Source organism: Peromyscus californicus, unplaced genomic scaffold (assembly GCF_007827085.1).
Source record: "Peromyscus californicus insignis strain IS unplaced genomic scaffold, ASM782708v3 Scaffold_14__1_contigs__length_90479793_seg_2, whole genome shotgun sequence".
NCBI lineage: Eukaryota > Metazoa > Chordata > Mammalia > Rodentia > Cricetidae > Peromyscus > Peromyscus californicus.
Genome location: NW_026294436.1, coordinates 48689165 through 48715100, shown reverse-complemented (window position 1 = coordinate 48715100; position 25936 = coordinate 48689165). Strand labels below are relative to the sequence as shown.

Below are 25936 nucleotides of genomic sequence, written 5' to 3'. Positions count from 1 at the left end.
TGCCTCAGACATCCTCCTTACAGAGTGTCCTGCCAATTCCAAGGTCTTTTCAAAAACCCACTTTCCATTCAGATCTTTAGAAAGCGGTGGCCTCATGGAACTCTATCCTGAATCAAAATAAGGTGGCGGAAGGAGCTGACTTGTTTATGAGTCCTGGGTTATCCCTTGAATGGCTTCCTCATCTCCTCCAGAAAGCAGCTGGGCTGAGCTATTAGACCAGCATGGCATGTTTGTGGGAAGAGATGGGAGACCTACAAAGCTCTGGGTATGGGGAAGCAGAACTCAGCTGGCAGAGACTGAGCAGTCTGGATAAGGTTCACCAACAAGCATGAATGTTAAGAGAGAATAGAAACACACCTTTATCAATAAAACTGTGAAAGAGGAGTCCAGGATTGAGCCCCCAAAAGCATCTTGTCACAGAGGATCCAAAAGTCAATGCAGAACTTTCATACACGAATCTTAGATTTATTCTCCCAGTCCCTGTGAGACTTGAGACACCGTCCACAGTATTCTAAATGCCATCCTAGAGGAAATCAGAAGAAAGCAAACAAGGAAAAAAAACTACCAGGAAGACAGCAGACACGACATTAAGTCACCTTTGAAAGACTTCAATGTCTAGGAGTCTGAGGTACCATGAAATATTAGTTTTTGGGTTTTTTTTTTTTGAGACAGGGTTTCTCTGTGTAGTTTTGTGCCTTTCCTGGAACTTACTTGGTAGCCCAGGCTGGCCTTGAACTCACAGAGATCCGCCTGGCTCTGCCTCCCGAGTGCTGGGATTAAAGGCATGCGCCACCACCGCCCGGCCGAAATATTAGTTTAAACTTTCCTTTGGTCCTACACATAGAAAAACTAGGAGAATGGGACAATTATAGAAATTGTAGAAATTGCTTTTCCCTTTTTTTAAGACCTGAGAAGTGGAATATTCAATTATCAATCTTGCAACACAAATCACTTTACAAATACCAGTTTATTTTTCTCTCCTTGCAGTGAACACACTGTGGGCAAGGCAGATTTCTTTACTTCCTAGGGAGAGTGGGCATGCATCCTGAATGCCACAGCTGAGGAGTTGTTTTTTAAAGTCCACATTTTGATGGTTACAAATAAACAGACATGAGAAGGACACTGATGATAGAGCAGGTAACCGTGGATACCCAGAACAGCAAATACAGAGAAATCAGGCCCATCATTTTTGTATAAGCTGATTCTTTCTGAGCTTTAATCTCCAATATCATTAAAAGCAATATGGGCCATAAAGGATTCTGGAATCCTCACTTCAAGTGCTGCCTGACTCAGTAGTTATACTTTTTATTTGATCTTCAATAAAGCCCTCTTTGTTCTGATGTATGAATAATGGGTTCAAGGTTTTTATTAGCTCCCGTGCGGCATCAGGGAGCAGTAGCTCAAATTCTTCCTCAACTTGTGGAAGTACAGATTTATTTCTCAATTGTAGCTATTATCTCCAAAAGAACACATTTCACCAGGCCAGTGCAGAGGCAGTCATGATAATAGGTCTCCCCTCTGTGCAAGAACAGGCAGCTGCCTCCTGGATGCTGAGGCTCCTATCTGAGATGTACATCCCTGTTACAACCTGAGAACCAACAGCTTTCAAACACAGAATAAGGGAACGATGAGGGGGAGCATGGTCAGGTGGCTTCTGACTTACAGCTAAGTGTACATTTTGTGGTCCCTTTAACCTGTGTTGTACCCAAAACTTGCCAGCAAATCTGAATCCAGCCCTCCCCTCTTTTACTCTGACTGCAAGAGAAGGAACCAGACTAGACAGGCTCTGAAGCATTCACTGCTAAAGTTACGCTTGGATCTGAATCCTTTGGTGACATAAACACAGGTATCAGTGTTCTTTGGTTCTTGATCTCTCTGTTTTTGTTTTGCATTGTGTTGTGTTGTGTTTGTTTTTCTAGAGCAATGAGACTCAAAAGGCATGGGCTAAGGAAGGGAAACAGCAACTCTCAAGGATGAATGTATTTAAATCTTACACTTACAGTTTCATGTCCCTGGATTAGTACTTTTTTACATTCTAAATGTATTCATTCCAGCGTAACCCTTCGACTGGTGTTTCAGATGGTGGGACTGATCATCAGCGAGAAAGAGATTTTAATCATGGCTTGATGATTCCCCTGGGGAATCTCCTTGATTTTTTTTTAATCTGTTAAAGGGGATAAAACTTCCATTATGTGGCTGTTGTGAAGACCATGTAAAAGAGTGGATAGAAAAGCATCTAATGTGGTATTTGACATACTGTTCACACATCTGAAGATGACCAAGTGTAGCCATTCAGTTATGAAATTGAGAGCAGTGTGAACAATTGCATACCTGATAGAAAATTATTATGAGCATATGTATTTTAGATAACTGTGTGCAATGATATTTTCTTGACTTGTGTCCTAGTTAGGGTCTCTACTGATGTAATAAAACTACATGACTAAAAGCAACTTGGGGAGGAAAGGGTTTAAGCTTATCTTACAAATTTCGGGTCATAACCCATCACTGAGGGAAGTCAGGAGAGAAACTCAAGGCAGGAACCTGGAGGCAGGAACTGAAGCAAAAGCCATGGAGGAATGCTGCTTGCTGGCTTGCTCCCTGGAGCTTACTCAACCTGCTTTCTTTTTTTTTTTTTTTTTTTTTTTTTTTTTTTTTTTTTTTTTTTTTTTTTTTGGTTTTTCGAGACAGGGTTTCTCTGTGTAGCTTTGTGCCTTTCCTGGAACTCACTTGGTAGCCCAGGCCGGCCTCGAACTCACAGAGATCCGCCTGGCTCTGCCTCCCGAGTGCTGGGATTAAAGGCGTGCGCCACCACCGCTCGGCTCAACCTGCTTTCTTATACCAACCAGAAAAACATGCTTGATGTGGCACTGTTGCCCACAGTGAGCTCTGACCTCTCATATTCATCATTAATTAAGATAATACCCCCACAGACTTTTCTACAGGCCAGTCTTATGGAAGCATTTTCTCAGTTAGTATTCTCTCTTCCCAGATATGTCTAGGTTTGTATCAAGTTGACAATTATCAACCAGCACAGTATATCATTTCACTGGACACAGAAAAGCATGGCTAAAATCCGCTTCAGTCTTGGACTGCAACTTATAAAAAAAAGATTGCTGTTCATTAGACCAATTAGCATTATATTATAAACATTTTATTCATGCTCCAGCTCACTCATATAGAAATCTCCTATGGTAGATAAATGGAATCTTGATAACAAAACTAAGTTTTTGATTTCCTGCTTGAATTATCATTTCTATGAGATGTGATATGAAATCTTTTCAGGCTGGGAAAAGTAATATGCAAAGAAACAGCTTTTTCATCCCAAATAAGTGATATATAAACTCTATGCTGTTTGTGTCTACTGTTTTTCAAATATTATCTTTGAGAAAATTATCCATATTATTGCTAGTATTCAATTTAATTAGCATACAATTTTTTTATAATATTGATTTTGAGTATTTAGGGATTTGGGTTATTTGTTTGTTTGTTTTGTTTTAAGATAGGTTCTTATTATGTAGCCCAGGCTAGCCTTGAACTCATCTTCCTGTCTCAGCCTTCCTGCTGCTTAGATTACAGGCATATACTGTTGTTTTTAAGTCCATGCATTTCTGTTGTATATTTACTTAGAAATAAAATATTTGGGTCATAGCATGTATTTGGTGCTTGTAGATATTATCAGCTTTCCAAAGTTTTATCTGTGTGTATTCCCCACAACAGTACATGAGAGTTACAGTTAGGTGTACTAATTTACTGGCACAGCATGAGTACTCTAGGGCATGACAGTGGAGTTATTATTGTTCTGCATCCTTGAATATACCAGTTTAATTAACCATTTTGGTGAATGTATCATGGCATCTTAGGTACATTACTCCACTCTTTTCACACAAAGAGAACTATTTCCATCTTATTGCATATCCTCTGCCTTCAGAAAAGATTATATAGAAATATTAGTTATCGGTTACTCATTAAAGAATTTAAAAGAAATACTATTACATTTTACCAGCAAGTGCCTATGTTTCAATAGGGTTTTCATAACTCCTGTTGATCAGACCAAAGAAATTGCTTCCTATTCCAAGTTTGTTAAGAAAGTGTGAGTGTGTGTGTGTGGGGGGGGGCATGCACACATGTCGGTTGAAATTGGTTGATGTTGGGTGCATTTCTCTATTGTTCACTGCTCACCACAATATTTGTTAATTATTATTATTACTATCATTAATTTTGATACAGCCTGTCACTGAGCCTGTAGCTCACCCATTCAGCTAGACTGGTTGACCAGTAAGCCCCCAGGATCTTTTTACCTTCTAGCTGGTAGTGCTGAGATAACAGGTCTGCACTGCCATATCCAGCTTTTGACATGGGTGCTGGGGACTCAAACTTAGGTCTTCATGCTGTACAGCAAGTACTGTACCCACTGACCAACTCCTGAATTCCAAGAATTTTAAAAATTATAATTAAATTTAGTTACAAATATAAATAGAATTAAGTTATAGCTAGTGAATTTTATCACATGCTTTTTCTTCATCATGTGATAAACATGTTTCTCTTTCATTATATTAAATTTTCATTAAATTAAACTCACATTGGTTCATTTTATAATTTTAAACCAACCTTGCATTCCTGCAATAAACCCAACTTGATTGTGAAGTGTTTGGATTTTTGTATCTCACTTGCCTGACTTTTTAAAATTTGTATATGTTTTATCTGTTTACTTATGAAGATTAGCCTGTAATTTTTCTTCTGTGTGATTTATTTTTTATCTTCTATTTTGGTGATGTTGTTAGGATCACACTGTTCTCATATAATGTTAAGAAGTATTTCCTCTTTTTTCTTCACTAAGTTTTATGATGTTACTGTTGTTTGTTTTTTACATTCTTAGAATAATTCACTTTTAATGACAGTTGAACCTGAAGATTTCTTTGTGGAGAGAATTCCACACTCATTTTCTTTAAAAGGTGCAAAATTATTCATACTTTCTAATTATTTCTAATTATGCCAATTTTGATGAGTTATGTTTAATTATGGGACTTTTATGTCCTCTGAATTTTCAATCTTTTTGTAATAAAACATTTATAATGTTCCATTCAGACAGAGCAGGGATTCAGTTCAATGGCGCAGTGCTTGCCTGGCATACATGAGCCATGATTGTGACTTCCAACATCACTACATTCTTTAAGTGTTGACTGTAAGGGGTTCATGGCACTGTTCCCAGAATCAGCAGTTTCTCCTTCTTTACAATTCTTTCTTAGCCTTGCTATGAGTTTATGGGTTTTTCTTAGTCTATTTAAAGCATCTGCCTTTATCTTTGTAGAGTTTTTTTGAGACAGGGTCTCTCTATACAGTTCTGGTTGTTCTGAAACTCAATATGTAGGCGAGGCTGGCCTCAAACTCACAAAGATCCACCTGCCTCTGCCTCCAGAGTACTGTGATTAAAGGTGTGTTCTCTCACTCCCAGCCTGACTTTATTAAAATTTCAATTTTTACCGTTATTGTTTTGTCCTTGTACTTTGTTAGCCATTAAACTGAAGACATATGTCTTCTCTGATACAGTTATGTGACTCATAGGTTTAGTTCTTTTTTATGTCTTAAGGGTATAAAAATCCCCCATTAATCTCATGCCTCAAATACCTTCTATATATTGGATATATATATATATATATATATGTGTGTGTGTGTGTGTGTGTGTGTGTGTGTGTGTTATGTGATCCACATTGTTTGTAATTTGCATTTTAATTTCTTCCTCGATAAACAGTCTGTGGAATTGAATAGCTTAATTCCTAAGCATTCAGAGATCTTCCAGTTATCTTTTTTATTGATGAATGGTTACCGTCATTTGAACTCTAGCTAGCTTGAAGATTTAATTAGCTTGTTTCAGTGTTTTCAATAATTTTGAGACTTGATTGAAAGCTCAGCTTTCTAGAAATCCTGACATATACTAGAGTGTGTTTTACAAATTTTCTTCTTCAGCAAATTGTAAACACCAATGATGTTCCTGGAACTCTCAAGTTGCCAAAATTTCTGCTCTGATTTTTATCTACTTAATCATCTGTAGCCTCTTGCCTGTGCTTCCATATTGGGAAATACTTTTAGGGGAAACTGGTGGGAGAGTTATTCTCCTTTGTCTCAGCTTCTGTTGTCTTTGAAATCATAATCACAATCTTGAATTTGTCTTTCTCCAAGGCCACACAAGTATATGTCCCTGGACTGTATTTTCCTTGTCTTGATGAGCACTTCCTCATTTTCCAGTCTCTTGGTATATACTGAAGTATTGGAAATAAACCAAGAATTAAAAGAGAAGGAAGAGAGTTTAGTTAACCTCAGAGCATCTTTTTCTGGAATACTGTTGCTCAAGTCTTGGCTTCCTCTTGATATCTGAGGAGATGACAAGGACACAAATATTTCGGGTATTTTGTTTGCTCTTGGAGAGAGCATTGGTGGTCTGATCCAAACAACTACATCATAGCCAAATGTAGAGACTGAACTAACTTTTGTTGACTACTTACCACATTCCAGGCACTGGTTTTGATCCTTCACGTGTTATTTTAGCGTTTCTGAAGTATCCTATCCTGAATGCTGAAGCTCAGAGCTGGAGATTGAGAGGGACTAAGTAACTTGTTTAAAGCTGCATTAAGAAGGCAGAACCAAATGTACCATTTTCTCTCCCCCAACTTGGGCTCTACATGGCCAGAACAAAGATGTCTAGTAGTGATTATAAGAATTAACGGTTCGCTTGCACTTTACATCATTTGGTACAAAACAGATACAAACTTTAACATCTAAAGTCTTAGACAATAATTTAATGGAGACTGAAATAAACCAAATAATAATGAATATTAGAGACATCACTAAACCTTACCTTCAAATTTTGTGTTTGGAGTTTTTTGTTATGTTTTTGTTATTTGTGACAATAATATCTCTGTACAGCCCATGCTGGCCTAAAATTCAGGATGTTCTGACATTGTTCTTCCAAATTTTAGATGTCAGGCATCCACCATCATACCTGCTGTCACAGTTAGGATCTGGAATGTCACTAAACATTGTTACATTGAAAGCTTGCTTTCCCATTGCAACAATGTGTGTATGTGGGGCTTTGGAAACGTCATGGCTTTCTTAGTAGCTCTAAGTATTAAAATAATACATTATTCGGATTTTTAAAAGTCAGGTGCCTCAGTTCCACTCCTGAAAACTTCCTGCTTATTTGTGGTGTAAAAGGTAAGGCAGGAATGTTAGGAAAAGATAATTGATAGTGATGGTAACTCAACTGGTCTTATATACCGTTGTGGCTTCTACCCCAACTTACATATACATTGCCCATAGCATCTGTTGGAGCCAGGCAAGGAAAAAAATGTCTCTGAATTTTTGTTACCACTGTTTAATCTGTGGCAGAGCTTGAAGTAAGACAGATCCACGTGTGTTTAACAGGAGAAAAACATAAAGAATTGATGGTAAAAATATATACTTAACCTAGCATATGAAATTACAGGAGAAATCTCAACCATCCAGCATTACAGAAAAAGTGGAGAGACATGGAAAAGGAGGAGAGGGAGGCTGAAGGAATTAGAAATTTGTGAGAACACTCAGGGAGAAGAAAGCAGTTAGAGAGGTGGTCTGGGGTTGGCTCCAGATTTTGGGGGGACGACAAGACAAGGAAGGTTATCCACAGCATACCCATGGACATTGTATAAATCAATGCTGAAGTCAGTTGAAGAGACTAACTGGTTTCTGATCAGCCAAATTCACCCAGGAACAAAACATTTTGTGTTTCTACAATAAAAAAAAAAAAAATCTATGTCATCTGGGCATAGGCCATAAACAAATCTGTGGCCTAAAAGTTAGGGATTTTGCAGATGCCCCAAGTCTAGGTACACATGTCTTATGCAAGGCCGAGAATCCAATGAGTATGAAGATTCACAAATTCTCAGAATGGGGCACCCTCCCCTCCCCACCAAGAATCAGCTCTCTTCCTGTTAGGGAGTGAAGGGTCAGTGATGGCTTTCTCGGTAGCACTGTGTGCTGTCACTCATAGTTATGTGCCCTTGCCATCTTTAATGGATTTTTAAAATATGCAGCGGTAACAAAAATTGAGCCACTTATTATTCAGTGCAGCCCCAAAGAACATGTAGTTTGGGCCATCAAATATAAGGGAAGAGACAGAAAAAGAGAATTAATAGCTGTTGAATGTGACCATGATAAGACAATTCCTCTTTGTTTTCTGTCTTAATCTTCCCAAGAGTCATATGTGGTCCATCTGAAATGACCTGATGATTAAGGCTTGGATGCCTCCAAGGAGGCATCTACACATATATTTTTCTGAGGATATTTGGCCAGGAACCTTGACTACAGATTATACCATGTTTACATAATATAAACATACCCAAATATTATACCTACATATTTTCATGTAGCTTTTCTTATGCCCCCCCATTATTACCTAATCTTCCTCCATTTCAATTCCACCAGAATATGGTGATTATTTTGTGTCAGTATTATAGGTTGTTATATAAAACTGGTAGACCCTTTAAAATGTTTTTAATTTAATCTTTTTATGTGTATGGGTATTTTGCCTGCATGTGTGTCTATGCACCATGTGTATGTCTGTGTCTGTGGAGGCCAGAAGACAGCATCAGATCCCTGAAAAATGGTGTTATAGATAGTTGTGAGCCATCATGTGGATGCTGGGAATAGAACCTAGGTTCTGAGGAAGACTATTAAGTGCTCATAACCACTGAGTCATCACCTCCCCACCCCTCAAATTGGTAGGTAGTACTGATTACCTGGAGAAGCAAGGGGTGTTGTCTGAAATAACTCATTTCTACTGGGGGAAGAGGATTCATATGGGGAGAAGATGGTGAGTTAAATTTTGGACATGTTAAATTTCACTTTCCTCAGTAAATGTGCGTGATCATCAGGGAGATGGCTGTCTTTTCATTTTCAAGGCTTACTATATGCCAAGTACTGCGCTAGATGAGTTGCATGCACAGTCATTTAACTTTTAAAGAAGTGTGATAGAAGCCTTATTAGCCTAATTAACCTTATTTTAACCACTTTTGAGCTCCATCCTGGTGGCATAGCTTTGAAACCACTCAGGAGGCTGAGGCAGAAAGACTCCTAGTGTGAGGCTAGCCTGGGCTACCCCGTGAAATTCTATCTTAAAAACAAACAAAAACAAGACAATTATGAGTTTTAGATTCATTGGTAAACAAGGGCTGGTTATGATATTGCTCAGTAGTAAGTTATACTGCAGAGACAGGGGTCAGGAGATCAAGGATAGTTTGGGCAAACAAGCAGCAGTTAACCTATGAGTATATGTGAAATCTAAGAACAATCTGTTTATTATCAAGGGCAGTAAGGATGACAGACATAGCTCAGGAAAATATCAGTCTTTAAGAGAGAGAGAAATTCTCCATGAAGACCAAGGGAAGCAGCCAGGGACACAGAGAGAGGACAAGGAAGAACTCCCTAAGTACAGTACTCTGCATTGTCAATTACAGCAGAAGCTTCTAGTAGCATAAGGCCTGAGAAGGGCTCACTTGTATTGCCAGCATGCAGGTGTCTTTGACTAAAATGACCCCTGTGACATAGGCAGCTAGTTGATGGTCTGAGAGGCAGACAGATAAAGTAAAACCACACTAGGTCCCTGAATATACTGATCTCACATCCTACAGTAGAATGGGCCATATCAACTCACTGCTGGCAAGTCTGTTTTTAGTCTTATTTCCTTTTATTACTGCAAAGTTTCAAAATCTTTCAATGGGAATATTAGACGGAGTTTGGGGTAAGTAGGAAACCTCCACTCAAGACATGAGGAATTTTCCTAATGTGCCACTTAGGGTTCCAGGAACTAGAATTGGAAGGACATGATAGGGTCTGACATAAAAGCTCCATAGAAATATTAAAATATGGTGGAATCCAGCTAGCACTTCTCCCCCACCCACCCCCATTTCTCTATTAATGGATATGTACTGGACTGTCAGTCATGGTCAGGAAAGCAGTTCCACCCCTGGCATGTTGTTTACATGAGGGTAATACTGTGTTCTTTATGTGTCATGGGACCTGTGACCTGTCATGTGTGATTATCATGTCAGCAAATTAAGATGTCAGAGAGCACAACTCCTGGCTTCTAGCTCAGAGGGGGAGCAGCTTAGGGTGGGGGGCATCCTGCTAGCCAGATGAGGCAATGTTGTGCCAGCTTCTAGTGCCAGAGAAACCCTGGACAAATAACCACTACCAAGCCTATGCAGGACCACCCAAGACTACATGGCTGTCAACCAAAAGTCCTTCTTACCTTGGTCTAGTCTCTTGGCAACTCTCCTCCCTAGTTCCAGCTCTGCACCCACCGGGGGGGGGGGGGGGGGGGGAGGAATCTGAAAACATGAATTCTTTTACAAGGGACTAGACCAGAAAGAATGGGTGGGAAGCCACTGTCAGGTGCTAGGTAGATTATTAGGAAGAGAGTGCTGTAAGTTACATCATCCAAAGTTACAGACTTTCATAAATAATGATTGATGGATAGGAGTCAAAGCGAAAGGCAGTGGGGAGGCTACACATGTTCCAATCTTCCTACAAGGAAGTCCCTTGGGAAAACAAAACAGTGATTAGAGAATGACAAAGGCGAAACCAGGCCACTTTCCTCTAGGACCTTCTAAGTGCTCAGGCCAGTCCAGCATCCTGCCTGGAAGATGACTGGGTGCTGATAGTCATAGCTTCCCTGAATAGCCCCTCCTGGCGTATTTCTGCCAGATGGTCATTCTCTTCTGGAATTCTGAAAGTTCTTGGCTCTCCTGGTAATTGCAACCTGAGCCCAGAGAACTTGGTTTAACATTTTTCTCCTTGCTCCACCCCTGCAGCCAATAAGCCATCCTCCAGCCTGGACAGAGAGGAGAAAGGAGGCAAAAACCTCCCCAGCCCTGGGCTGAGTGTCTCGGAAGAGCATTAACAGTGCTGATTCCATGGGATCTTGGAACACCTTCTCCTGCCCTAGCACAGGCTCATGAAGTAAATATTGTTTGCCATGTCTTGAATTTCCTCCTGGGGCTATTCCACAGTTTTTAATTGCAATCCAGAATCTCAACAAATCACAAATGCCATATGTAAACACAATCAGGATGTAGATCCAATCCGGTTATAATTGCTAATAGAAAAGGAGAGAGAGAGAGAGAGAGAGAGAGAGAGAGAGAGAGAGAGAGAGAGAGAGAGAGAGAGAGAGAGAGACTCACTAACTCTTGAAAGAGCCTAGGGTAGAATGGGAGATAGTTCCCAGAGAACTTGCTTCAGAGGGTTTCTTCCGGCGCAGCCAACCCTTCCCCCCGACGGGGGTCATATGCTAAGTTCCCTGGCCAGACAAAAGGGCTTAAATGCTCGCAGCAGAAGCCCAGCAGGCTTTCTAGGAAGAGTACAGGTCCCAGGAGCCTTTTGAGCTAGCACAGCCTCTAAGGATTCTAAACCCGGTTGGGAGGTGGCCCAGCTGCCTGCCTTGCCCTCCCCAGGCACTAAGAGATGCAAGTTTCTCTGGGACTCTGCTCCTGAGTTCCAGCTTAGGGGACCTGAGTACACTCTGGGCCCACCGATTTCAAAGGACACCCTTCTAGTGTGCCATTCTGGTTTCTAGAGTAGAGGTAGAAGCCACGCGGGAAGCCAGCAACCGGCAGAGTTGGTTTGTATTTGAATCTTAGGAAAATAGCACACATTTGAATTTGCTATATGCTAGGTGCTATATTTGTTACTATATAAACAAATTGGACGCACAAATGTCTAGGTATATATCCTAAGTTCCTGTAGAAGCCTTTAGCACCCTAGCTGAAACTATTGCATATGTGCATGGGTAACACTAAGGCGATTTTCAAAACCTGTCTCCTGCCTCTAGAGAAAAAAGGGTACCTGAAAGAGAAGGCATTTGATGGTACTTCCAGAGATGGTGTATGATCTCTCTTCCTTGTCAATATTCCGGGGTCATCAACCATACCGGCTGCACACAGAAACAAGGCTACTTCTCTGGGGGGGTGATGTCCTTCCACCTGGAAGAACTGTCTTGGGGTGCTAGACTTCCTGAATATTTGCTCAGGGTTTGGTCACAAATGGCAATACTCGAGTCTGAAAGAAAAAGAAATCCAACTATATAAGTGAAGTTGGAGAGTGTAAGGCTCCAGTTCTGGGACGATATGGGGGAGACTGGTGCTGTGGGGACCTGTGCTGGCCGTAGGGAAGAAAGAAAGGGTGACTTCTTTCACCTAAGAGAGTAGAGAGCTCGGGAAATGGTGGTGGAAACTGTCACTTTAACCTGTCCAGAGTCGCTACCGCTCCAGGGAACGGCGCCCATGGTTTAGGCTCTAGAGACCTCACCATTAGCATCTCTAAAGACACCCAGGATACCCACGCTCCCAATCTGCCCAGCCCACCCACGCGCAAGTTCCTAGCGTAAGAACTAACTACCTTTCCCTTCTCAGGCGCTGGCATACAAATATTCGCTGCTCAGAGCCTGGGCTGAGGAGCCAGAGCCGCCAGAGTCGGGCTCTGGCGGGGCTGGGGGGCTGCCAGTCGGGGGCACGAGTGGCTGGAAGGAGGCGAGGGGGTGGAAAAAGGAGGGGCAGCGGGTGGACTAATGATGAAAAAGTCTCCTCCATCCTGGCTCCTTAATTAAATGCATGGAAAGAACCGAGGCGCGCACATCTGGTTTCAATCTACAACCCTTTGATGGCATCAAATGTTCTTTTCCCAGATCAGGGCTGGAAGTTCTGGGCTAACTATGGCCGTTTGGAGCCCAGAAACCATTTACACACACTCGGACCCTTCCTCCTTTTCAATTCAACCTCATAGCTGTAGGAGGAGGGAAAATCTAGCAATCAAGGGAGTAAGGGGAAACGTATGCATGTGTGTGTGTGTGTGTGTGTGTGTGTGTGTGTGTGTGTGTGTGTGTGTGTGTGTGTGTGTGTGTGTGTTTAAAGAACATAAAACCCCACAAATAAGCACTTACTATTTTACTTACTGGCTATATAGTAACTCATTCCTAATGAGACTATTAAAGCTGTTACCAGATTCCAACAGGTCATGAAAACACCGCCCAGCACCTCTCTGTCCTCTGTCAAGCCTGGTCCATAGACACCGACCCTGGCTTCCTCTGACTCGGTGTCTGCCAGGACCGCACCCGGCTGGACACAGATTAGCACAGAGCCTATCCCCAGTTCCCCGAGTTCCCTCAGCCGGGGTGCTCCTGTCTGCTCCGAATTTGGGCAGCCTCTATGCTAACAACAATTGTCGCCTGGGAAAGCGACCTTGACCACACCTAAGAAATTACACCCGTTGGAAGGATAGTGGACCGATCAGGACAGACTTCTCTCCTGCTTAATAAATATGTAAATTTTCTACTGTCTGAAGCCTGGAGATTTCTAAATGGTGGCAGCGAAAGTCTCGAATCCATTCGACGCTGAAGACTTCTGGATCTCTCCAAGCCGCCTTTAGAACGCAGAGATCCTCCAGTTATTATCGCTCTTGTTATTTTATTACATTATTTAATAGGCTGTCTCTACGGAGCCAAAGGAGCTTTAATAGGCTTGCTCTTTTGCTTTTCTGTCTCAGACTCTCCCTGCGCTCTTCGCCAAAACAAATCTGCAGGAAAAGTTACCGGGGGCGGGGCAGCAGCAGAAGATTTGATTGTTAGAGATGTGCATTCTTTTTTTTTTTTTCTTAACAAGTTTGCCCTCAGCTGTTATCAAAGCATGCAAATGAGATTTTCCAACAGGATCTCAAACAAATCCGGAGGAGTTAATGCCCAAACAAAATAATCAGCCCGATTAAAAAGACTGTGGGTTTCGGCTCTTTTCTCTCTGTGATACTACTGCAAGGGAATGATAATTAGACCTTTATTTTAAAAAATCCAAAGGGACTCTCTCTGTGCTTCCCTCCCTCTCCCTCCTTACTCCCTCCCCCTCTCTCTCTCTCTCGCTCCCTCCCTCCCTCCCTCTTTCTCGCAAAGGGGGTTTTCTTAATCAGACTTTTTTCGGTCCGAGGGAAAGGAGGAAGGAGATCGTGATGGAGAAAGGGGGTCTGTAAAACGTCAGGCGCCGCACAAAGGCTTTGCCACGTAATTACAGGCTCCTATTAAGTGGAGATCTGCCCTCCCAGGGGTCTCCAATTTTCTTGTATTCCCTACAAAGCCTCCTCTCCATGCCAGTCTGTGCCTTTTGAAGTGCCAGAGAGCTTCTTGATCCGACTGAGAAGGGGAGAGGAACTCAACCCAGAGAGGAGAGAGAGAGAGAAGGGAAGGGGGGACCCGCCGCCCTTCTGCAGACTCTTGAAGCCCTACTTCTTTATTTCTTATTTTTTTTTCCTCCTAACGAAAAGTAAAGTGAGAATCCTGCTCTCTAATACATCTGCAAGACATCACTCTCCTGAAATTCTAGTCACTCCCGAGAATCCACAGGAGTGCAGAGAGGGGGAACGCGATTTCTTGAAGACATTTTAAAGCTGGAACAAGCCTCCTTCTGTTGGTGCTTGAACTCTTGCCGGGGAATAACTTTTTTAACCTTTTTTTTTTAAAACCCACTTTGATTCTTCTCTCCACCCCTCTTCTCTCTTCTGTTTGCCTAACTCCCCCGCCCTGCCGGCCTCCCCTTTCCTCTCTCCCCCTTATTATTATTTTTAGTGTCTGCGAGTGGACGCTTTTTGAGAGTTCGAAGGGATACTTTTTTCTTCTTGATTTAAGCATAGGGTAACTTTTTTTTTTTTTTTTTTTCTAACTTTTTGGTGTGAATTGTCTCTTTGGACCGCGCTGCGGGACTTGGCTTCAGGGAAGCAACCGAGGCCGCGGGAAAGTTACTGGTGCCGAAAGTTCTGCTCTTCGGAAGGGGATTCTCTCTCTCTCTCTCTCTCTCTCTCTCTCTCTCTCTCTCTCTCTCTCTCTCTCTCTCTCTCTCTCTCTCTCTCTCTCTCTCTCCCTCCACTCCCCCCTCTTTCTTCCCCACTCGACTCCTCTCCCCCCCTCGCGCCCACAGCGTTTGGTGTTGATTCGAGCGGGAAGAGGGGGGTGGGTGGGATTGGAGGGGAGACCATGACCTCCAGCTACGGGCACGTTCTGGAGCGGCAACCGGCGCTGGGCGGCCGCTTGGACAGCCCGGGCAACCTCGACACCCTGCAGGCGAAAAAGAACTTCTCCGTCAGTCACCTGCTAGACCTGGAGGAGGCCGGGGACATGGTGGCGGCACAGGCGGACGAAAGTGTGGGCGAGGCGGGCCGGAGCCTGCTGGAGTCACCCGGACTGACCAGTGGCAGCGACACCCCTCAGCAGGACAGTGAGTGAGGGGCGCGTGCTCCGGGAAGTGTGTGCCCCCGGGGGGACAGCGGGTGGAGGCCCGGGAAGGGCGGCGGGAGCGTGTTCTAGGCTTAGGTTCTGGAAGAGGCGAAGATGAGGAAGTTTAGGGTCCTGGGAAAAGTGGCTGATCTCAGATTGCTGAAAGACGGGTGAGAAAAAGAGGGCTCCGCCAAGGGTGTAAGCCAAGCGGACGCTGGAGAAAGGCCCGAAGGCCCAGGGACGCTGGGAGGCCAGGCGATCCCAGGCAGGGACTCTTCTTCGGCCGCGACTGTCTCCAGCCACCTCGGTTGCGTCTCGGTTTCGGGCGAGAGCGGCGGTCAGAAATCCCGCAGGCGGGGCGTCTGCGCCCGGGTAGGAGCGGTCTGGCCGGAGCGCAGACTGCACAGCCACCCGGGTTAGAGAAAACCGCGGACAAAGATGCCGGGTGGGCCTGGGAGCGCTTCTTCCGCGGGGTTGAGGGGAAAGCACTGTGCTCAAGGGAGTCTGGCAGAAGCCACTCAGGTTGCACATCCTAGTGCGTGAGACCCAGGCCTGGAAAAGGCAGAGGGCAGTACGGATATGCCCAGTCCTAGTTGACTAGGCTTGCTCTCTGCCCCATGCTGTCACTTCTACCTGCAAAACAGTTTTGAGACGGAGCTAAAAGCCCATCTGTTAGGGCAAACCTTGATGAAGCTGGAAGAACGTTCTTTATTAGCAAAATCCAAACCTGCTTAGTTTGATCTAGCACCATAGGTGCACCGGGGATATCGCGGGTTCCAGGCCCAAGTCCTCGAGCAGCAGCGCAGCGGGGCCTATTGGCCCCTAGACCTCCAGAAAAGTCTATGTACAAGATGCCTTACCTATCCTCAACCGATGAAATAGCCGAGTTATTAACTTTGCCCTTACAAAAAGACTGACTGCAAGCGTATGTCATGGTCCCTGAGTATGTAACACACTTGTCACCTGGTTCATCCCAAGTGGCCTCTAGTCAGATGCACACAGATACTCCCTTCCCTCCTGGGGGTCGCAGGAGTCTGGACCCAGAAGACAGTTCTAAAATGACCTCTTTCCTTATCTTTATATGCTGTTCGCTCTTTCGTGAACTTTGTAGTTTGGAGGTCCTCGGACATTCCATGATTCTCTCAAGACGCTGCCCATCTTAGATTTGCAAATAGTAATTTTAAAAAGACATTCAAAGCAAACTGGCATCCAAAACAGCTGGAAATGGTACCTGGGCACAGTGGTGAGGGGTCAGGCTCACTGAAGCAGGCCACTGGAGATCCCTACCTGGTCAGGGCACTGGCCCCTAGTTCTGTAGCCTTAAATTCTGCAGTCTGCTAGGATTGAATTAGTTCAGATGGCAGTAACCTGGGGGACAAACAATTCTGGATTGGGCCCACTGAGTGCCACAAGAGCTGGATGAAGAGGTTTGAAGTAGCCATTTGAATTACAGAAACTAGTCCAAACCACACCCAGGAAGAATTAGTGTCCCTAAACCCTGAGTATGGACTAGGTTTGGAACTATAGTCATTCTGTGTAATGTTTGGGGGAAGCTGATCCTGGTATACATACCAGCATCATCTCATGGATGAAGCTCTAACAAAATGGGCTATGAAATTCTACGATTATTTAAATCCTTTCACTAGGGAAAATGGAAAACAAAGACTAAGGAGATAGTACCAGGAACCCCAGATGCAGCTGCCCTGTGACTGTCAGGACAGTTTCTATAGGACTCATTATTGATCCCAACAGTTATCACTGTATGAAGAACTGAACGTTCACACCTCCACCCATATACTACACTACCCCAACCTCACACCATCACCCATATACACACTACCCCAACAGAAAACAAGCTTTAAAGAAACTGCTGTGTGGAAGACCAATGTGGGCAGGAGAGAGGAGGTAGTATTGCTTTGCTCCAAAAGAGGGCTGGAGCTTAGGAAAAGGCGGACCAAGGCTGGCCTCAGCAAGCAAGAGCTCCAGAGTGGCAACCAGCCTCAGAAACTGTGGGGCTGGAAGGGGACAGAAAGTACTATTTTTGTTTGTTTTGTTTTTTCTTCTTTAAGGAAACCTAGGAGAAGGGAACTTGGGGATTGTCATGGTCGTATAGTGGGCCTATAGAAAAGCGAGGCTAAGGAAGCCATTGTGGAGCTGATTTAGAGAGGCTGTACTGAATGAAGCTGGTTGAAATGAGGGAGTCTTTTTTTTTTTTATGAGACTCATGCCCAGAATCACCCAGGTCACATCATGCATACAAATCCCCTGGACAAGCGTTAGGTTTGCACCTGAGTTGGGGGACCTTTTACCCCCAGAGAAAGGGACAAGACCCCACGAATCTGCCTGCATTGAACTCAGCCTCACCTCATACTTGTAATGAATAGAGAGGCCGATGGAGAGAGGACCCAGAGAGGAAGCCGAGCCCCTTACATCTAGTCAGGGTGGGGGAAAAGATGCAGCAAACAGGACCTTCACTAGTCAACACAATGCAGGGTGAGGTGAGAGGTAAGAGTGACCAGCACTTAGGACTGACAAAGAATTCAGGGAAGCATAACACACAGGCACGGGCTGACTTGGCCTTTGCTGGGAGATGGCCGCAGGGCTCTACTAAGAGACTGTTGCTTTTGGAAGCAGAGTTTTCTCAGCTTTCCTCTTCTTCATGGGTGTGTGTGTGTGGGGGGGGTGATATCAGGAGACTCCAGTCTGGTCAGACAAGCAGCCTCCCCCACCCCCAAATCCCATCCTTATTCTTGGGGATCAGGTAGAATGCAGAGGAAGTTGTGAGGTACTTGGAAATCAAGATCTGTGGGGCAGCACTGGTTCTTCAGCTTGAGGAGACAGTATAGATAGAAAAGAGGGGAGTCTGGGACAGAGGAGAGCTACTGCAGAGATCTGGCTGGACGGGATTTAGGGGTCACACTAGGGGTCACAGAGGATGGAGAAGTTCACAGGGCATCAGATGCGCAGAGTGGAAAAGGAAAATACCCTTCAAAGAGATGGAAACAAGGAACAGTTGCTTCAGCTTGTCAGGTACATGGAAACCTGGCCTCTCTAATTACCTATCTGGAGAAATTAGCATGTAGGTTCCACAGACACCCTCAACATTAGATTCTTAATTGTGCAAAAATTGGCATTTCAACCTGGCCAATTATTATAAAAAGTAGGGAGTCCTTATTGGCCTCTCCTACCATAAGTCAGCAATCCTGTCCCCTCCACCGATCCCCTGGGTGGGGGCTGATCCTTACTTTATTTTCCCTTCTGTGGAAGGCTGCTTTTTATTATTGATTCTCCCAGCCTAGTGTCTTTTTCTCCATTTTTTTGGTACCTTTACTCTATGGTTAATGTAGTGGAGGAACATTTGGTGTATAAATGCCGGTGATGGAAGAGCAGGGCTAAGTCGGGAGGGAGAAGGAATCATAAAAACAAGCAGACCTACTCTTGGGAGGACAGTTCACCCCGCTGTCAACTTCTTAATTTCAACTTCTGCAAACTCTTAAAAAAAAAAAAAAAAAAAGCACGCCTGCCTTCCACATTCCCAACCTCTAAATTAGTGAAACCAGATTGTCCTAATAAGACCTTTTGTTGGAAACACATGTAGTCATAAAAAGGTAGACGGAAAGTCAATTAGACACACGCGCACGCACACGCACACAGTCACCAGCCAGCGCTAAGTGTGCACCCGGGCACAGCTGGGTCCCGGGCCGGGGTGGATGCAAATGTGGAACAGCGGCGCGGGGGAAATCGATTTGTCACAAAGGGAGAGGTGTAAACGCAGGCAAAAGATCGCACTCCCGATTCACCAACCCCACTCTCGCTGGCCCAGCTCCCCAATTCCTCTGCGCCAGAGGAACGCCTAGGAGAGCGGGAACACTCTAAGGCGCTCCCCAGTTGGAATCCGCATCAAAATAATATCAATTCCCTCTCTCCCCGCAGCGTCTCATTTCGCAACAGTTATGGCGCCAGAAGTGTCTGTCTTTCACGGCACCACCCTGGGATTTATGCCCCATGCTGGTACTCTGAATTTGAATTCAGGCCTCAATGATCTTAATTTAAGATGGAGATAATAAAACAAGTCCTTTTAATGGTGGCCTGGAAAATTCTCTCTTCATGGGAGCAGAGAATGACATTCAGAAACAAGGGAGTCCCCAGAGCATTAAGCCCAATGCAAAGGCTGGTGGTGAATTGCTTATTTTACACACAGAGGCTAAGAGCCTGGTGGCCTCCATTTAAAATTTTCAGAGAAAAGAACAATCAAGTAATTTCGAAGTTTGGGGACCAAGGACAACTTGGGTTTGAAGTTGTAAGGGAATTGGGTCCGTGGGAGCCAAGGACCCAGACTGAGCAGACTCCTTGAGGCTCCATCCACATAAGCGACTCTGGGCATCACCGTCCCAACCTCACTCTCCCTGAAACCCTTTCCAATACACCATAGCATCCTCGCCTTAGCCTTTGCTCCGTGTAGGTGACCTTTCTCAAGAGGCACTCAAGGCAGAACACTGGGTAGCAAGACAGGCCTGTAGTGGATCACAGGATGGTCAGTAGTAGGTCCTTTGTTTTTCCGGGACAATCATTTTAGATTTTTCAGCAGAAGTGAATAAATGGTCCTTAAACCAACAAATGCCACCCCTCTGTGAAGCAGTCTATTCTAAAGCAGTGGGTATTTTTCTACAGCAGGGACTCCAGAACCCAGTTTTTGTATTACTTCTAGCCAGGACCGAGTTTTGAAGAGTTTTGACCGCTGCTCCAGGCCGGCGGCATGGAGCCCTGTGCACTAAATGACAGCTATAGATTCTCAACTATGAGGGTTCCTAGCCCAAATGGATGTTTTATTTGAAAGGATTTACAATTCTCTTCCTATGCGGTGTTTATCGGCTCACTGCAGCGGCTGTCAAAGCAGACCCCAACCCTTCGGTGGGGAAAACACTGGATCTGCTGCTACCCAATTGTTGCAAACTTTTGTGCCTGCAGGTCTTGCACTGTGACCCCAGGGAGCCTCCAGTTTAAGGCTCCATCCTCTTTGTATGCTGTGGAATGTTCATTTTATTAACCCTGTAGAAGAGCCACATGAGGAACCACTTTAAAACTGGAAGGAGTATTTATAGAAGAGGAGATAGGTTTTTGCATTGTGTTGGGGGTGGGCAAGAAGAGATTTTTTTTAAGTCAGAAATATTCTGCCCCCCCAATATGGGTCTCGAGATACTCTATCCAACTCTTGATAAGTTTAACCACAACCTCTTAAGAGCTAGAAACATTTACAAAAAGATGATTACTTTTATCGTTGTTAAGTATCCAACTCTCTATGGTCATTTTGTGTCCCAACGATTAGAGAATTCCCTGCATGCAGAACATTTCTCTATGACTGGTCATTTCTTGTCCATTTCCCCAATTTACTCTAATGCTCTGAGGTACTACCTCGAATGGGTTTCCTACACTTTAACTCTCTCTTTATCAAGAAAAAAAAGATGGGTATGTCTTTGATAATGGCATTGATCCACAAGAATTTGAATTCTTGGAAAAATGAAAGACGGTGTGCAGGCTACAGCACTCGAGTGAAAAAACCAATATTCACCAACGGTAGTGAAAATATTAGCAATGCCCTTCTTTTTTTCTAAATATATCTTCTGGTTATGCCAGTATAGATGAAGGTATCAGAGAAACGACAGCAGGGCAATCACAGGCGTTTCTAAGCAAGTTAGCAAGTTTATTTTCACAGAAAGATGTCTCTACTGGAGATGGACTATTAGTATATTTTTGGCATCCGTAGATAGAAGTCTCAAAGAAGTGTTCATGTAGATCTCTATGACATATCAATTTTGCACTAAGATTTTAAAATTACTGTATTTCATTAGCATTGAAATCACTTGATTAAAAACAACGAAGAAGCTGATTGCAGAGGTTGATAACCTTGGTATAGAGGAGTTGTTCATAGCCTCTGTTGGTAACCACTTAAGGGTATTTCGTAAAAGAAACAAAAATCATGACAACAAATAAAACTCACAGTGACCTTTTAGAAGAGCCCAAGGGCAGTCAAAAACCTTAGAATTCTGTTATCTCTGGGGTCCTCAAATACAGGGACAAGGGACTGAGCTGTGACCACAGACATTCTTAGGTCCTGAGTGCCTGAAACCCTTTGCTACACCGCAGAGTGAGGGAGTCTCAATTTCTGAGAATTCTGCACTCCCTTTTTATGATTCCATTAGTTTCCATTAGGCTCAACATCAAATAAGGAATAAATTTGGAATGTGTGTGAGAAGTAGTGTGTGTGTGTGTGTGTGTGTGTGTGTGTGTGTGTGTGTGTGTGTGTGTGTTAGGTAAAGAGGAATTAATTGGACAAAATTTTTAATTTTAAAACACAATCTTCAGTTTGTGTTCGGTTTTAACTGCTTTTTGTCTCTGTCCAGGGAAGATGCAAACCCACCTATTCCACTTCCCCCCTCTGCTAGCTAGTCCCAAAGTCCCTGCCTAGCCTGACTGACTCCTCTTTGCCTTTTCTTTCCAATAGGGGGTGCAGTTCTCCAAGGCTAAGGTTATTCTGCCTCAAAAAACCCCAGCGCTAGGCCGGGAGACACTAGCTGTAAGAGTACTCTGCATGAATGGCAAAGCACAGTAAATCTTGATAGCATGAAGACACTTCAGGGACTGTATGAATGTATTCCACACAGATGTGTTTTGACAGAAACATGGAGATAGCTGCTGGAGAAGGGGGCTACTTTCCTTAGCTCCTTTGAAATGATTCTCATCAAGATCCTAGGGTAAGAAGGAAAAGGTAGAAGGAGGTAAGGCCAGAAGACTGGCCCTTCAGTTAGAGTGTCTAGAACTGGTGCCTGGATTCTATGGAGGGGGTGGAGTTTGACCCTGCAGATGTGCGTGTAATTGTGTGTGTGTGTGTGTGTGTGTGTGTGTGTGTGTGGTGTGTGTGTGTGTGTGTGAGCTTGTGTGTGCACGCATACACGTACACACGGGTGTCTAAATGCATTGGAGGTTTTAAAGGAAGAGGTGGAGACTTGGCTGGTATAAGCAAGATGTGTCAGACTGCAGTAGAAACCCTTAGAGTACCTAGAGTCTTCAAATAGGGCAGGAAATCTGGCACCCTGGAATGAGGGTAACCCTTTTCCACCAAAGGAAGGTGAAAACTTCCCCAAAATGTGTGTGACACTGAAATCTGAACACTTGAAACCACTATCCAATCCCTAAATCTGACCCTTTATGGTCAAGCTTCAAGGACTTGGGGATAAATTCTTAGCCTCCTCTGTAAATTTTGCAGGTCTTTTAATTCCCTCCTTACCTAAGGCTGACTGGAAGGAGACGGGGCAACTCTGGGGGCATCAGGACAATGGCCGAATGAGGATTCTGTTGTCTTAGCATAGATGCTGTCCAATACAAACTTTTCCTGAGAATCTGGCGTCAGATGTTCAGGAGAAGTAGAAGCAGGAGGCCAGAACTGTGAGGGAGATTCCTTTCCCACAATCCTGTGTCAGAGAGTGAGAACATTCATCCCATTCAGCTATTTTCTCCTCATTACTCATGTCATTATATTTTAAAGGACCTCACAGTGCTGGAAGGAGGTACAGTTATAAATAAGCATAAAAACAGATGGGTGCTCTCTCAATTATATTCTGAGTACATACGAAGAGGCCAAATCTTTTCAAAGGAGACTCAGAAATACAACGTCAAGGCCAAAGGGCCCAACTCAATCAAAACCCAGTGCCAGAATGTGCTAAGGTCAATCTGCTTGACTATGGGCAAAGTGGGGAGCCTGGCCAGAAGTAGCTACATGCAGAGAGCCACTTTTTCCTAATGTTTCTTTGCAATCTTTTTATACAAATCCAGGGTCAGTATGCCAAGAGTTTGGTAGGGTTGGCTTGGGCCTGGTGGGTGGTAAGAGTGTCAGTACCCCTTTTACTTGTTCCTCTTTGTGTATCCTCTGCCTCAACAATTTCGGTGCTAGAACATAAAATATCTCTTAAAAAGTATGTTCTGGAATCTTCAGAAAGAGAGATATGTTAAGCTCAAGTATATATGCTATACCAGGTAGCTACCTGTATTTTTCCTCTCTGCTAATTCAGTTTATTATTTCATTTTTAATTCGGTGGTTCTTGAGACAGGGTCTCGCATCATGTAGCCCTGGGTATCTGGGAACTCTTTACACAGACTAGACTGGCTTTCAACGTACAGTAATACTCCTGCCTCTGACTCCTGTAGGTTAGAATCATAGGCTTGTACTACTATACCCAGCCTCTGCCCAGTTAGGAACTTGTTGGTGATTGTAGTTTGGAAGATTGCTTATTGTATTCTGTTTTGGAGTAATTGATTAGTTCTCAGAACTGAAGGCTCTGATGGAAAAATGTACTGATTCTAAATCTTCGCACCTTGTCATTTTCATACATCACAATTAATCCAGACCAGGAAGTCGCACTGAATAATTATGCGCATGTCCACTCTCCTTTCCACTTCCTATCAATGTTTCTTCCACAAAGGCTACCATAGCTCATAGCAGCTGTGACAGGTAGACAGCTGTCAACTGGTTGTCTGTGCTCACTAGTGCTTAGTAAGTACTTTCAAACAAAGGCCTTTCTTATAGAGTGAAAGTACTCAGCATGCTAGTTTCTCCTTCCCACTTCCTGCTCTTTGACTAGGTCCATCGTGCCAACAGCCATTATTATTCCCTCTACATAGCTCCAGGATTCTATGGAAGCTCCCGAGCTATGCATGCAGCCACCTACTTGATGTTGCTCTTCCAATGTCACAAAAGTGCTTTGGCCTCAGAAATAACCAAGTATGGGACTCCCTTCCTTTGATTCTCAGAGAGGTTTTCCTGCTTTTTTTTTTCTAGGTGGCAACACATGGCAGACCGGAAGGCTGCCACACCCATCCTTGACACTCCTTCTTCCATGCCCTTGCTGGCTCCATCCCTGAGACTTTACCTTTAAAATCTACCTACTCCCCTCTCCTTTAAAATGCCCAGCATGCCTCCCCGCTCCTCCTCCTTTCCTTTCAGTTTTCCCCACAGTGCATCCTCGGCTTTCCCTACACGCAGGTGACTGACGAAAGGAGCACATAGGTGGACTAAATCCTGAAAGTATTTTGTTTTTCTTGTATTAGTTACAACTTTCCTCTTTTCTTTTTATTAAAATAGAAACGGGGAAATATGGTGATATTTTATTTGTACTGAAATGTGATTTTATTTGTATGTTAATAAATAAAGACTAGAGAGTTATGGCGATGGCTTCTCCCACAAATACGTTGTTTATAAATCCTAGCTCCTACTCTTCTTTAGAATGCACAATTGCCTTTCAACCTTTTCGACCTCAAGGATGGATGACTTATCCTGATTTTTTTTTTATTTCTCTTAAACCCATTCTCTACAGTCTTTATTGCCATCCGGCTCCAGCAACTTGCCCTGTTCATCCCAAATCCTGACAGAAGCTGTCTTGCTGCTACGCCCTCGTATGGTAGCGAGGCAAGTGCATTCCTATGTGCTGGCCTCATTTCTGTCTCTGGGCTTCTTATGTGAAGGAGTTTGCACCACACCAAGTGTGCTACCTTCCAAGGTTCTATTTCCAGGACACTTTGTGGACACCTCTGCTTAATTATCGTCCCTGCAGATCCTTTCCTGTAAATGCCTTTCTACAGTGCATATTCTAGAAACTCTCGGCGCTCCCCCACGTATGGTTTACTTATTTTCTAAATATTTTAGGATTGTGAATGTGCCTTTAGAATTTCCTTAAGACTAGAGACTGTGGGGTGGGGCATATTACCTCAAATACTGAATAGATACATCTGCCTGGAGGCATTCTACTGACTGTGTGCATTCTACCTGCAAGTTTTTTGTTTGTCTGTTTGTTTTGTTATAAGGGAAAAACCAAGAATTGCACACATATTTAGAAAAAACTATATTGATTCACATTAAAATTTCAAACGAAAAAGTAAAGCCATTATTTCACTACTCTGAGGTAAATACAGTTAATATTTTGACATTGAAGTGTTTTCTTTTTAGTTTTGTTTATACAATTTTTGATTATATGGTATTAGTATCCTTGATGACTGATTGTTCTTTAATCAGTAGAGGAGTTTTTAAGCCCATTTTCAAATATCCTGTTTCCTTTAAACAAGAAAACACATAAACATTTATCCCACTTGTTCTCATCAAGAAAGTTAAACAAATAAACATGCAAACAGCAAACAAATGTCTCCAGAGGATTATGCAAACCTTGGCCATCACAGTCAATTCTCAGCGTTCTCAGCTTCCAAGGGAGGCATCTCCAGTCCAGACTCTTTCAGAATAAATTGTTTCTTTTTCTTTTCTGCCTGTTCTAGTTGGGAATCTTCCCTGGACATGAACACACATTTCCTGAAGTTGGAAAGGCCTGCCTCATATCTAAAGGATGCTCCTAGACCACACTTAGAAAGGGATTTTCCACAGGATTAATTTTTTGACGTAACTGGTACAGCGTGCTCACCAAGTAGACACAAAGCTGAGACCAACATGGTTTCTTTTACTGTAGGTTCTTGGATCTTGCATCTCCTTTTATTAAATGTTGGAAGATTCATCTATTCTCTTCTACTTTGTAGCATGATAGTGACAGTGGCAGATTCAGGACCCAGTGAACATTTTTGACAAAGGAAGAAGCATAAAAAAAAATCAAAGATAATGAA

The 25936-nt window shown here is 43.5% G+C and overlaps 1 protein-coding gene across 3 annotated transcripts in view; it reads left to right on the top strand.

Moving 5' to 3' along the window:
• The first annotated feature begins 14000 nt into the window (after positions 1 to 14000).
• The window catches only part of Prrx1 (paired related homeobox 1), a 67700-nt gene continuing 55764 nt past the window's right edge, over positions 14001 to 25936 (top strand). For 2 of the 3 annotated variants that reach the window (XM_052737418.1, XM_052737420.1), the window contains exon 1: positions 14001 to 15281. In XM_052737418.1, coding sequence (XP_052593378.1) covers positions 15041 to 15281 — 241 coding nt within the window. In that variant the 5' untranslated portion in view covers positions 14001 to 15040. The remainder of the gene's footprint in view (positions 15282 to 25936) is intronic. The other variant, XM_052737419.1, reaches the window with a different exon arrangement.